The following is a 14749-nucleotide window of genomic DNA, read 5'->3' as shown; positions in this document are numbered from 1 at the left end:
TAATCAGGGAACCGGCTTTACTGACGAAATGCGCGTGACAATCGCATGCGATATATCGCCCAGCCCTAATCAGGTGTACGTTTCCCAAAGCGAACTATGGTTGCAAGTTCCGTTGTTACCAATAGAATTCAATGGATCTTACAACCATAGTTGACTAACCATGCTTTCGGGAAACGCACCCCTGATTGGTTGAAACTCTTCCCACATTGAAGGCATTGCTGAACATTTTCATTACATATTGTAATAAAAAAAAATGTTACTAAACATGCATGAATGAATTGTTCATAATAGAAACAGTAATATGCACTAAAAGTAAGTTTGACTGAACAAAGATAGTCATATTCATCTAGGATGGCTTGAGGGTGAGTAAATCATGGGATCATTTAAAAGAACAAAATGTTGCTATGTTGGAAAGAATATCCACATTTCAGTTGATCTCAATCTCACAACTCCAGTGAGAAGTTATTAACCTCCGCAATTCGAGATGAACTACTTACAGCTTATTACAGATAATAGTGTTTCCATGCCTGAGCAGAGAAGCGAACTGACTGAAACTCTTCCCGCATTGATCACATGTGTATGGTTTCTCTCCAGTGTGGATCCTCTCATGAGTTTTCAGGTTTCCTGACTGATTGAATCTCTTGTCGCAGTGTGAACACTTGAACGGTTTCTCTCCGGTGTGGATATTCTGGTGCACTTTTAGTTCACTATTTGTTATAAATGACTTCCCGCACTCGCTGCATATGTGATTCTTCATGCCGCTGTGTCTTTTCTGGTGTACTATTAATGAACCGAGCTCTGTGAAACTCTTTCCACACAAAGAACACAAGTGTGGCTTTTCCTGTAAATGAACTTTCAGGTGCTTCTTCAGGGATAATGCTGTAAAAAATGATTTGACGCACTGATCGCAGCTGAATAGTCTTTCTCCAGAGTGAGAACGCAGATGTGATTTAAGATATTTCGCCTGCGTGAACCTCTTTTCACACTGACGGCATGCGAAAGGCCGCTCTCCGGTGTGGATCCTCATGTGGATCTTAAAGGTTTTCCTATCAGAGAAACTCTTTCCGCAGTGAACACATGCATAGGGTCTCTCTCCAGTGTGGATCCTCGTGTGGTCCTTGAGGTTTCCCTCATATTTGAAACTCTTCCCACAATAATCACACGTGAACAGCTTCTCTCCAGTATGAACTCTCATGTGAACCCGGAGATTCTGTTTGAATGTGAATCTTTTTCCACACTGAGTGCATGTGAACGGTTTTTCTCCAGTGTGGATCCTCATATGAACTTCGAGGATATATTTGGTTGTTAAATGCTTTCCACACTGAGGGCAGCTGAAAGATTTCTTGAAAACTGTTTTTTCTCCAGTTCTGACATGAAGATGTTTCTTCTCCACTTCATTCAGTTGATCATTCTCATTGTTCTCATCCATCGGGTCTGAAATTAAAGAAACACTAAAGTTCTCAGTAAATCATGAAAACAGTTCAAGAGATTTCTTCAACTGCTATAGAAGATTATGATGATTTTAATGCATTATATGTTCCTGGATTTATTCCAACGTACAGAATACATTGATGAGATGGCAGCTGGCCAATTTTACAGAAAAAAAAATGTTTTCCTTCTTATTTTGAAGGCTTGAAACACATTTTAAATAAAGGTTATTGTTTTACCAAGTTCAGGATTAAGCTTGAGGATGATTCCCACAAAACTGTAATATCTGCAAGCTTTTTTCAAGGTAAATTAAAAACACTTTTTTGTTTTCATAATTCACAATTTATGCATAGAGTGCAATAGCTAAAAGTAAGAAGAATAAATGCTACAATTAGCTACATTTTATGTCATATCTTGAATATGTTCATAGCAATTCTCTATCGCCATACTTTGCCTTCATGTCATTTCACTATTTTCTTTATTTTCAATAAGAGTAACAAGAATGAATTAAGCACGATCAACAGCATTTGTGGCTAAAAGTTGATTACCACAAAAAAAGACATCTACTTTTCCCATAAATGAACACAAAAAAACTGGGTCACAAACAGTGTATGTTAACATGACTTTAGTGTAAAACTAAATCACTTACTAATTTTAACTTTTCGGTGTAAAGTTATATGCAAGTTTTAACTTTGTCAACATTAAAACAAACTGCCATAAGGAATAAAATAAAACTAGTGTAAAAAGCATGCATTAAACAGCTTAGCTCAAATAATACACAAATTGTAAAAAAAAAAAAAAAAAAAAAAAAATGTGACTGAAAAATTGAGTTTTGGCTTTGCTGTGTACAGTTCATAAAAAGTGCCCCTATATCATTTGTTATTTCATAGCTCTTTTGATTTCTAATTAAAACAACTAAATCTTGTGATGAACTGCTTGAAGCTTTACTTAACTTTCTTCAGCCTCATAAATGAAGAATCATGAATAAACACTCTTTCTTCTTCAGTACATTATAAACCGCATCTGAAAATGTCTTTCAAAATACCGTTTCTGATTATATAGCAATGACTCTAATCTAATTAGTTGTCAAAATATAATCATTGAAATGCTGGATATTTTCTTAATGTTTACGTCGTGCCACAAAATGAATGGGATGATCGACTAACGCGCTTCCGTTAGAACTGAGAGATTTGCGCGCCAATCTTTCGCGCCTAATTTTATAAAAACAAGTATTAAAGTTATTAAAATAACACAAAACTAAGTGCAAGTATTTGACGGCAGGGGCTCAACAAATAATGGTTAGTTAAGTCCTATTCACCCATAAACGGAACAAGCATACATTTGATTTAAAAATCGAGATCCATAACTTTCAAAAGAAGATTACCGTCGGGTAATAATTATTTTTTTACTCACCCTACTTACACCAATAAAATCGATCACAGCCCAGACCCAAGATAGCGATCATAGCCTCCTTATCCTTTTACTTTTGTGGTACGTGACAAACAGACTTCAGTGAATGTATCGCCACCTACTGGACTGGAGTGCGGAGAGAATATTACGGTTCTAGCGTTTTGAAAACAAATAGAGCTGAATTCTGTACGAGAGGTCAATAAACGCATATGAATGTAAATATATATATATATAAATAAGACAAATGTGTATTTATAAAATTAAAAATAATGTATAATGTGAACTTATAATTAGAGCTATAACATAAAGGCTTCTCTTAAAGGACACGTGACGATGAATAACCTGCAGTAATATAACAACTCCACACAGAAACAAGCATAGCATAGAAACCCTAGAAGAAAACCAACAAACTGCACCATTTATTTAACGATTTTTTTATTATTTTTTAAGTTACAAAAACATAATTGTTCCTAGTAATATGCATTCAGAAACCAGGTCAGTTTTTATTTAATCCTTGTGTGACCTTAAAGACATTTTTCAGTTGTTTTGTTTTTTATCATTTTGCCAACTGCATAAATTTTAGCACAGGTGTGTATTTTTATTGGAATTGTACTATTTCACCACCATTTCCTTTAAAAAAAATATATATATTTTGCACTAGTATCACAAAATAGTTCCTCTCAGGACCTTTTGGACAAAAATGTCCACATTGAAACCCATTAAAACTGCAATTTTAATGGGTTAGTTCACCTAAAAAAAAAAAAAAAAAAAAAAAAAAAAAAAGATACATAATTTACGTTATATTAAGTCTTAACACCAGGGGCTCCCTTTAAAACTTCTTTATTATTAAAAACTGGCTTTCTAATGTTGAAATTTCTTTACTTAAAGGATGATTTAAACAGTTTTACTGCTCAAATAATACACAAATTGTCAAGTCAAAAGCTTCACATTACTGCTTCTAAACCTAAAAATTTGGTTTACGTGTCCTATTATTTGCTGGTTTCATTTTTTTTTTTTAACTAAACCAATTAAATCTAAATCTGACCCCAGACAGAAGTTGCGTTTTTTGCTTCTATCTTCTTTTGCTTTTGTGGTAACTAATAGTGCATTGTCACCACCTAGTTGACTGGAGCGGAAAAACATACTGCAGTGAAAGAAGATACAATCAAAAACAGTAATATTGAAAAAAGTTATAACAGACAAATTTATTTCTGTGAACAAATTTTTCAGCATCATTACTCCAGTCTTCAGTGTCACATGATCCTTCAGAAATCATCCTAATATGATGATTTGATGTTTGAGAAATCATTTTAATATCACTTCCCTTCAAGAAAAACCCCCTCAAGTTTCACTGTGACACGATTACTGCGGCGACATCGGGTGATGCTTTTTCCTGTGACTCAGCAGTTGATTTGATTGATTGAAACTCTTTCCACATTCAGTGCAGTGGTACGGTTTCTCTCCAGTGTGGATCCTCTCGTGTGCCTTCAGGGATCCTGACCGACTGAATCTCTTGTCGCAGTGTGAACACATGTAAGGTTTCTCTCCAGTGTGAATCCTCTGATGTGTTTTCAAATGCGAGGTCGATATAAATCCATTTCCGCACTCAAAGCACACATGAGTTCTCGCTCCGCTATGAATTTTTTGGTGCTCCTTAAAACCGTCTAGCCGTGCAAAACTCTTCCCGCACAGAGAACACAAGTACGGCTTCTCCTGCACGTGCACCTGCAGGTGTCTCTTCAGCATCGATGACGACAGAAACGCTTTACTGCACTGTTCGCAGTTAAACAGCCGCTCTGCAGAGTGTGTGTGAAGATGCTCTTTCAGACTGCTGACATGCGTGAACCTCTTTCCACACTCAGTACAAGCGTAGGGTCTCTCTCCAGTGTGGATCCGCATGTGCTCCGTGAGGTTTTCTTTATACGTGAAACTCTTTCCGCAGTGACCACATGTGAATGGTTTCTCTCCACTGTGGATTTTTATGTGCCTCCTAATGGCTCCCGACAGTGCAAAACCTCGTCCACATTGAGGGCACATGAATGGTTTCTCTCCAGTATGAATCCTTGTGTGCCGGTTCAGACCTGTTTTGTATGCGAAACTCTTCCCACATTGATCGCACGTGAAAGGCTTTTCTCCAGTGTGAGTTCTTATGTGATCCATAAGGTTTCTTTTACATGCAAAACTCTTCCCGCATTGAGGGCAAGTGAATGGTCTCTCTCCGGTGTGAATCCTCATGTGCCTCTGAAGACCTATTTTTTGAGTGAAACTTTTTCCGCATTGAGGGCAGATAAAAACATTTTTGGCTTTTTTGTGAAACATTATGAAGAGTCAGTGAGCAAGTAAGTGATTTTTCTCCAGCTATGAAATGATGTTTTTCTTCTTCTTTCACTTCCATCAGGTCTACAATGAACATAAATGAACAAAAGTCACAAAAGCAAAAACTTCGATAAAGGAATCTGAACAAAATTCACACTCCATTTTATAACTACTAGGGCTGCCCCCTAATTGTTGACTAACTGTTAAAGTCAAGGAGAAGAGGCTTAGTCAACCAAAATTGGTGTTAGTCAGTTAGTCGCAGAAAAAAAAAACTCCACAGGAAGTAGCGAAGTCACGCAGTCTGCGACAGCAGGAAATCCAAACATCCGCCTATCATTCATCAACCTTAAATATGGCTTATCACTTGTAAATAGTAGCAACTTCACAAGTCTGCTTGCTCTAACGTTAACCTAGATAAATGTGAACTCTACTTAGCTCTTAAATTACACCTTAACGTTAATATGTGTTTCCCAAAACGTTCTTAATTAAGTATACCTTCTATAATAAGTTATTCATTCATAAGGTTGGTCTGGACCAGTCTTAGCTATACCTTATAACTATTGACAGTCTAAACGAATATAATTCTGAAGTTGTAATACACCCAGTGTTCAATTAGGATAATTGCAAAGAATAAAATGCAAAGATTCACTGTTAAATTCGAATGTTTGGCGCTGAGCCAGAGACAGACATACTCCGCGCTTGTCATATATCAGTGTTTTCAACCACAACAGGTTTATTTTAGGTTTCAGACATTTAAATACACATTTGAATGAAGTACTAGACTATATAAAAACAGAAAAACCCCAGAATATAGATAAATTACAATATAGATTTAGTTTATTTTTATAAGATCCCATGAGTCCTGATAAATGCAATTTCTACTTCTGAAGTGCTTCTTTTATAAAGACCAACGCTTTCTCACATAAAGCAGTAAAAGCAGCCCTGCAAAGAGTGAATTATCGAACCCATCGATATCAACCAATTCAGCACCACCTGGTAACATCGCACTTAAGAAGATAAACCTTAAGCAACCTCCTAAGGTATAGTTCGGGGAACACGCCTAGAAAAGGTATATCTTCAGTTAAGGTATAACTTTAGAGGCTTCGTAGCGCACCAAGAGGCGAGGTTATCAGGAAATCCAGCCCTGGAGGCTCCGGTGAGATCACTTGCATTTAATTTACATCATTTTTGGTCATACAGATAATAATAATCCAAGATTTGAAACTGTAAATGGTTTGCTTTTATTTCTGTAAACTCACAATAACAATAAACATTGTGCGCAGTGTTGGGGTAGTTACTCAAAAAATGTAATTAGTTACTAGTTACTTCTGTAAATTGTAATGAGATTACTTTACTAGTAACTGTATTTGAAAAGTAACTTAACTACTTATTACTTTACTTTCCTTTTTCTTAATTTACAGCGTAGATACATGGACAATCATCATAGCCCACTTAACTTTTCTGCATAGAGTTTATTGTATAAATATTGAACCATATGAAAGAACAATATCCCCGTCTGCACAAAGAAATATGCCTCACCGTAAAATCCAGAAACAACAGGATAAAGAAGGCTATGGTGGGGTCATTTTAAAATGGTGTCAGCACACAAGTTTCAAAACACAGGCTTTGGGAAACATGAGAACAAAACTCTTCTCCTGAGAACAAAACCAGCTTTTTATTAGATTCATGGCAACAACAAAAAAAGAAGTGGTCAATGAAAAATATAAAAATAAAGGTCACTTTATCCTATAAAAAATAAATCTTAATTTAAAATGCACTTAAGCCCATAAAAAGGAAATTAATTAAACAGAAAATTCACATCATCCCCAAAACCCTCACCCTGTTTTCCCCTTAGCTCGCTCTCCTCTGCCTCCTGGAGATGTGGCTTCCAGAGGCGGAAACATACCAAGTCACAAACTCTTGAACCTATTAAGGAATTATTGTTTGTTGCAATTATCACAATGCACAAAACAGAAAGTGCAACAGTGAAAACACAAAGTCAGCCACTGGCGATATTCACATTACTTTCAGTTTATTGCTCGAAAGGACAAAAATATTCATGTGAAATGCACGAAACAGGAAAACATTTTTCGCCAGTGGCTGAAACCCCCTGTCTCTGTCTCAATCTCCATTTCCTGTTCCCCTTTCGCAGTTTGCACCAGCAGCTACGTCAAATCGATCTCCATGGCAACGGCACACACACAGGCACACGCATGCACACACCACTTAAACAGACAGAACTTTACACACAGGCAAACACGGCTTGGGTAACGCAGGAAAGCGCGTTCCTATAGTGTAGTAAAGTAGTGTAGTTACCAATATTATTAGTGTAATGCGTTACTTCATTGCCCAAAAAGTAATATAGTTACTGTAATCCGTTACTTTGTAACTCGTTACCCCCAACACTGATTGTGCGCTTTCTGCCGTCTCGGTCTCAGTGAACTTGAGCGTGTTACAAAAATGAACAGAAACTCAGCATATATTTGCCTCACAGACATGAGAAATATATCTATGGAAAACTTGAAATGAAATGAACCGATTCAAATCTAAACCAAATATTCTCAGATTATGAAAGCATATAGGTGCATCCATTACACAAAAAACTCTAGTTTATTAATATATTATTAAAGGTGCCCAAGAATGCTTTTTCACAAGATGTAATATAAGTCTAAGGTGTCCCCTGAATGTGTCTGTGAAGTTTCAGCTCAAAATACCCCATAGATTTTTTTTTATTAATTTTTTTAACTGCCTATTTTGGGGCATCATTAACAATGCACTGATTTAGGCAGCGCCGCCCCTTTAATTCGCGTGCTCCCTGGCACACGAGCTCTCAACTATATTACAGCGCATTTACAAAGTTCACACAGCTAATATAACCCTCAAATGGATCTTTACAAGATGTTCGTCATGCACGCTGTATGCATGCTTCGAATTATGTGAGTAAAGTATTTATTTGGATGTTAACGTTTTATTCTGGGTGAATTTGAGGCTGTGATCCGTGGCTAACGGCTAATGCTACACTGTTGGAGAGAACGAGATGAATTATACAGACTGCAAGTGTTTAAAAATGAATACATGTCTCTGTGAATACAGTAAGAAACGATGTTAACTTTAACCACATTTAACAGTACATTAGCAACATGCTAACGAAACATTTATAAAGACAATTTACAAATATCACTAAAAATATCATGATATCATGGATCATGTCAGTTATTATTGCTCCATCTGCCATTTTTCACTGTTGTTCTTGCTTGCTTACCTAGTCTGTTGATTCACCTGTGCACATCCAGACGTTAATACTGGCTGCCCTTGTCTAATGCCTTTTATAATGTTGGGAACATGAGCTGGCATATGCAAATATTGGGGCGTTCACCCCGACTGTTACGTAACAGTCGGTGTTATGTTGAGATTCGCCTGTTCTGTTCCGTTTAAACAAATGAGATTTATATAAGGAGGAGGAAACAATGGAGTTTGAGACTCACTGTATGTCTTTTCCATGTACTGAACTCTTGTTATTCAACTATGCCAAGATAAATTCAATTTTTGAATCTAGGGCACCTTTAAAATGTTCAGTATCCTTGTTTCTTCACACCATTTTTATAATTACGTTCGCCAGTGCGCTGATGCAAGCTTTATATGTGCGCTTATAAAGCCGATTAAAGGCTCATTACTATGATTTATATGGTTTATTAAAATAAACGCGTGATAAGTTGATTAATCGCTTAAACGAATGACTACTAGTCGACTATAAAAATCTTGAGTTAAGCCCTAATAACTACAGATACCAAATCTAGAGAACGTTAATTTTATTGCGTCAGTATCTTCAAATCTTCGATATAACTGCAGTACAAGGTACTTTGTCAAATATATTATTTGTTGGCGCAACTATGACCTAAATGTTCTTCAGCCTCGTTAATGAAGAATCAGGAATAAACACCAACCTCTTTGTTCTTCAGTGTGTTTCATTCTGCAGTGTTCTGGATCTCTCATCTTCTCACTGTCCTTCAATAAACTCTGTCTTTGCAGATTTCAGCTCTTCCTGATGGTTTGGAGGAGCAGATCTGCCAAAATCAAAAATAAATCACCTACTGAAATCATATTCACACATTATCTATCTGTCTAACATAAATTCTTAAATGTATATCCATCTTTGTTGTTCTTATATTGATCTGTACCATAGTTAACATATAGATGAAGGAACTGTAAAAGTCAAGGAATTAAGAATGAATAAGAACTCTAAAATGAGTCTGTTCTTAAATCGTTTAGGAAAAACTTACTTTTGTTTATTTTATTTTATTTGATTCAGTCAGAGTGGTTTCGGAAACATATTGAAATAAACTTTTTGTACTCAAGATCTTTTACTATCAGGGAACGTTCCCACAACTTTCACGTATGTTTTGCAAATGTTAAAATAAAAAGTTCTTATAGAACGTTTTTGCAACATTATTAATATTTGATATGCGTTCATGGAATGTTGAGCGAAATGTTCTTAGAAAGTATGATGTTTTCACTTGATGAACGTTCTGAGAACATAATTTTATTATGATGTTATTGATATTTTCTGAATGGAATACAAAAATAAACGTTCAAAGAATGTTATTTTGTGTTATATTCTAACATTCTCGTAACTTTTCAAATAGCGTTCTAATCACGGCGAGAATACGGGACATTTACCCGCTTTCATGTCGCTGTCAAACGGAGCGATAGCGATAAACACTGCGTGAATTACCTTAAAACATCAATTGCATTTGTGGTAGATTCTCGCGTCATTAAATCCATATCGTTATATTTATAAGCCTATATCTTTCCAAACATGTTTAAGAATATCGCGATGTTTGCTCATATCACTCACTCCTACCAAGTAATTCAAATTCTCATCTTAATTTCAATGTCATTTACCTCAGTTGTTTACCGCTGGTTCTTATTTTTGTTGCTTTAATATGAATTATCATAAGACTATTAAATAAACATGATTAGAAGACGCAACTATAATTAATTCTATAGTTCCTGTATGACAAAAAATAAACATTGCGCTTACAGCATTTTTGTTTAATCTCGCACCATTTATTCAACAAATCAAAAATTACACACTTATCTTTACTGCTCCTCCAAAATCGTGTTCTTCTTCATTTAATGGCTGTTGAAAAACAGCAATGGTGCACTTCTACCACCTACTGGATGAAGTGTGCAGCATATGGATAGTGATTTGGAACTCTTATGAAAATATAACATATAATTGTCATTGCCACAGATTCTTTATAAAAGCGAAGACTGGCATTTTACGTTTCATTTTTGTAACTAAATGATTTTACACTAGTTTTTGACTGAGGTGCTTAACACAAAAAAAGACCATTAACATTTGTGTCCTTAGCGATAATAATATCGATTAACCATATTATTTTTTTTGCCAATGTTGCTGAAATATAACACCTCATACTTGTACTACAGGTTCAACCGAATCATTAATAAGAATCGGTTGAAAGAAATGGTTATATTTCACGAAACGAATGTGCGAATAATCTGTCGCGCTGATTATTCAATAGTTACGCTAGCTTGCGGAATTAAACAAATTGATAAATGAAAACTTTTGCTTCTGAACGATGCTAATTTGCTGCAACATGTCAGCACGACATAAACAAAACACGTTTACTTAAAAACAGCACAATATGAGTACTTGTTAGAAAACAATAAAAAGAACTAAAGGAAACCTCTGTGGGGACAACGCTTAACATGAAAAAGCTTAACGTGGCTTAACTTGACAATGTTATTAACAAACCAAACTTAGTAAACACCATACTAATAAAACATAATATGTACAGAAAAGCAAATGAACCCAGAGTATGAATGCAACATGTTTAATTACACATTAAAGGGTTAGTTCACCCAAAAATGAAAATGTCATTAATTACTCACCCTCATGTCGTTCCACACCCGTAAGACCTTCATTCATCTTCAGAACACAAATTAAGATATTTTTGTTGAAATCCGATGGCTCAGTGAGGCCTGCATAGCCAGCAATGACATTTCCTCTGTCAAGATCCATTAATGTACTAAAAACATATTTAAATCAGTTCATGTGAGTACAGTGGTTCAATATTAATATTATAAAGCCACGAGAATATTTTTGGTGCGCCAAAAAAACAAAATAACGACTTATAAAGTGATGGCCGATTTCAAAATACTGCTTCATGAGAGTTATGAATCAGCATATCGAATCATGATTCAGATCGCATGTCAAACTGCCAACGGTTGAAATCATGTGACTTTGGCGCTCCGAACAGCTGATTCGACACACTGATTCATAACGCTCCAAAGCTTCCTGAAGCAGTGTTTTGAAAATCGGCCATCACTATATAAGTCGTTATTTAATATCACTTAGTAGGCTTCATTAAGCGTTTTCTTTATAACGGTTTTCTATGCGAGGAAAACACTTCTACGTTGCATTCATATTCTGGGCTCAACTGCTTTTCTGTACATAGTATACTTTATTAGTATGATGTTTACTGAGTTAGGTCTGTTAACAACACTGTCTTAGTGCATTAAGCCACGTTAAGCGTTTTTCACGTTAAACTTTTTAGAATTGTCGCCATCTAGGGACACAACTAATCATAGTAGTAGTAATGAAAGAATCAAAATTCATCCAACTTTTCATCAGACATAATTCAAAATCTGATAAATACTCCTATAAAATATTTTAATGAAGACAAGCACACTTAAGAGTTTATTCACTACAGTACTCAGATGCAATGTTGAAACCATTTGATTTAAATAAAAATACAATTTCATCCATAATCAGCAGCACAATATACACCGACACACATTTTTCCAAACAGATTACACAGTAGATTTCATACACATGCAGTGACGTTCAAAAGTCTCACTCCACAATCAGCGTTTCGATCGGATGATGCTTTTTCACGTGAATCAGTAGATGTCGTGATTGCTTGAAACTCTTCCCACACAGAGCGCAGTGGTGCGGCTTCTCTCGGTGCGCCGTCTCGTGCGCGATCAGCTGCGGTAAACGAGCGAAACTCTTCCCGCAGAGCTCGCACTTGTGAGGTTTTTCTCCAGCGTGAATCCTCTGGTGCTGCTTGAGCTGGTCGGCCGTAACAAAAGCCTTCCCGCATTCAAAGCACACGTGATCCTTCACACCGCTATGAACCTCCTGGTGCCTTTTAAAACAATCCACCCGAGCGAAAGTCTTTCCACACAGAGGACACAAGTAAGGCTTCTCGCCTGAGTGCACTTTGAAGTGTCTCTTCAGCGCTGACGCCGTGATGAACTCTTTCCCGCACTGTTCGCAGTTGAACGACCTCACGGCGGAATGAGAGAGCTGGTGATCTTTGAGGCCGTTGATGTGTCGGAAACTCTTCCCGCACTGATCGCACGCGTAAGGCCGCTCTCCGGTGTGGATGGTCATGTGACTCTTGAGCTTCTCGTTCCGTATGAAGCTCTTCCCGCACTCCGGGCACGTATGCGGCCTCTCTCCGGTGTGAAGTTTGACGTGCCTCTGTAGGTTAGTGTTGCACGCGAAGCTCTTTCCGCAGTGCAGACAGACGTGAGGCTTTTCTCCAGTGTGCGTTTGCATGTGCCTCTTAAGTCTCGTTCTGCATGCCAAACTCTTTCCGCACCAATCGCACGTGAACGGCTTCTCTCCGGTGTGAGTTTTGGCGTGCCTGGCGAGTCTGGCTTTGCACGCAAAACTCTTGCCGCACTCGACACACGTGAAGGGTTTCTCTCCGGTGTGAATTCTGATGTGCCGCTCGAGTCTCGCTTTCCGTGCAAAAATCTTTCCACACTGAGGGCAGGTGAAAGACTTTTTGGCTTTCTGTGAGAAAGAGGTTTCCGGCGGCGAGGCATTCGAAGGTTTTTCTCCAGTGACGGAATGATGATGTTTCTCCTCCACCTCATTCAGTTCCTCTTTCGCTTCCATCAGACCTGAAATGAACATGATGAAAAGTTGTTCAACTGGGATGGAAAAATAAATAAGGAAATATGAATAAATTGAAGAAAGTAGCATGTGCTAAACGTTAACTCTATCATGTCAATATCTTGCAGGGGCCGCAAGGGAGTCCGTGGAAAAGGAGAAAATCTGTAAAAAATTAATCAATAAATACATAAAATTGAAAAAAGTAAATAAATACATTACATTGAAATTAATATAAATCTGATTTAAAAATTGTAGTCATTATTAAACTATTAAATAACTTAAATTAGATTGAAATAATTAAAAAAAATCTATATAAATTAAAATTAAATACATTTAACATTTAGTACATTACTATAGTATGCAATATATATATATATAATAATGTAAAAATTAATAAATAATAATAATGCAACAAACATTTTTAGATTTATATTCATTTTTTAGTGTATGAATTGGGTGTTTAGTCAGAAGGAAAGTCAGTATTGCATGTTATAAAGTCAGAATTGTGAGAAACTCGCAATTCTGTGAAAAAAAAAACATATTTTCCCTCACAATTGGACATTATAACATGCAATTACAAGTTTATATCTCACGATTCTAACTTTATATCATGCATTTGTGAGAATTGTGAGATATAAACTCGCAATAGAGAGAAAAAAAGTTACATAAAAAAAGTCACAATTATCTTTTTTATTTTTTATTTCATGGCGGAAACAAGCTTCCATAATCTATCTATATAAAACAATTTAATCTATCAGAATCTAACGTCATGTAACTTGCCATCTAGCTGAGATTTTGTTTATTGGGATTCGGTTATTTAAATAAATAGTTTATCACTGAGTAATAAAATAAATGCTGTATAAAGGCTATTAAGATTGATATCTTTTATTTCAGAATAATTTATTTCTTACCTAGTTTGCCTCGGTCTGTTGACACCAATGAAACGAGCTTCAAATGACAATTTACGGGAGATCTGAAGACATCAGCATAATGAATGAGGTGAAAACAGCATCTATTTACATGAACAGTCCTTTTACAGAACAATAATAAACATTAAATAGTCTCCAGGAATTATGCAAATTAAGTTAATTTGCGTCGCGCCCATTCTGTTTATAGTTATCTGATCTTGATTTATTACCTCGCAATAAAATATATTTGTAGTAAAACTACTTACGTTCACTCAACTCTGTTCATTTCTATAAAAGCCACGAAAAACAAAACACTATTCTCAACTACATTATATCTAAAGTTCATTTAAATGCCCATTGAAATTTACAGATATTTCTATCTCGGAAAAATTAAAAACAAACGTCTGCTGTAATACTAACTTACACAAAGACATCTATTTGTCCGCATTCAGGGAGCAGTCTTCTGTCTTCTTCTGCCATTTCATAGCGGAAGGCAAAACAATGTGAAAGAGCATTTCCGCCACCTACTGGACTGGATCTATCTAGTCTAGATATTGCGGTTGGAGAAATTTATCAAATTTAAACTGCCTGAGCTAAGGGCGTTTTCTTTTTCTTGCTTTAAAGAGAGATGCTTAACAATTTAACTGAGGTGCCAGTGACCGTTTTTCCAACGGTCAATAACGGCCAACGCCCGTTTTAAAATAGCTGTAGTTTAATAAACAATAGCAAAAGCTTTCCAAAAGATCTAACATAT

General features: G+C 36.2%; 2 protein-coding genes across 2 annotated transcripts; both read right to left on the bottom strand.

Moving 5' to 3' along the window:
* Positions 1-367: 367 nt before the first annotated feature.
* LOC125263007 (oocyte zinc finger protein XlCOF6-like) lies at positions 368-14636 on the bottom strand. Its single transcript, XM_048181840.1, has 5 exons — positions 14262-14636; positions 13999-14060; positions 12037-13249; positions 4500-4919; positions 368-1434 (listed from the first exon to the last, which is right to left on the bottom strand). The coding sequence occupies exons 3-5, from the start codon at positions 13175-13177 to the stop codon at positions 494-496; spliced, it is 2502 nt and encodes an 833-aa protein (XP_048037797.1). The 5' UTR covers positions 13178-13249; positions 13999-14060; positions 14262-14636; the 3' UTR covers positions 368-493.
* On the bottom strand, positions 3153-11109 carry LOC125263090 (gastrula zinc finger protein XlCGF8.2DB-like). The gene is made up of 2 exons (XM_048181957.1): positions 9099-11109; positions 3153-5238 (listed from the first exon to the last, which is right to left on the bottom strand). The coding sequence occupies exon 2, from the start codon at positions 5155-5157 to the stop codon at positions 4201-4203; it is 957 nt and encodes a 318-aa protein (XP_048037914.1). The 5' UTR covers positions 5158-5238; positions 9099-11109; the 3' UTR covers positions 3153-4200.
* Positions 14637-14749: the final 113 nt, after the last annotated feature.

Source organism: Megalobrama amblycephala, linkage group LG2 (assembly GCF_018812025.1).
Source record: "Megalobrama amblycephala isolate DHTTF-2021 linkage group LG2, ASM1881202v1, whole genome shotgun sequence".
Classification (NCBI taxonomy): Eukaryota; Metazoa; Chordata; class Actinopteri; order Cypriniformes; family Xenocyprididae; genus Megalobrama; species Megalobrama amblycephala.
The sequence above is the reverse complement of the archived record's forward strand: the minus strand, read 5'-3'. Positions and strand labels throughout refer to the sequence as shown.

Coding starts and splice junctions, on each gene's coding strand:
- LOC125263090 (XM_048181957.1), bottom strand. CDS start 5,157: ATGTTTCACAAAAAAGCCAAAAATGTTTTTATCTGCCCTCAATGCGGA.
- LOC125263007 (XM_048181840.1), bottom strand. CDS start 13,177: ATGCTACTTTCTTCAATTTATTCATATTTCCTTATTTATTTTTCCATC. Junction 4,920..12,036: donor CGAAACGCTGATTGTGGAGT/GAGACTTTTGAA, acceptor CATACAAAACAG/GTCTGAACCGGCACACAAGG. Junction 1,435..4,499: donor GAGTTTTGCACGGCTAGACG/GTTTTAAGGAGC, acceptor CTTTAATTTCAG/ACCCGATGGATGAGAACAAT.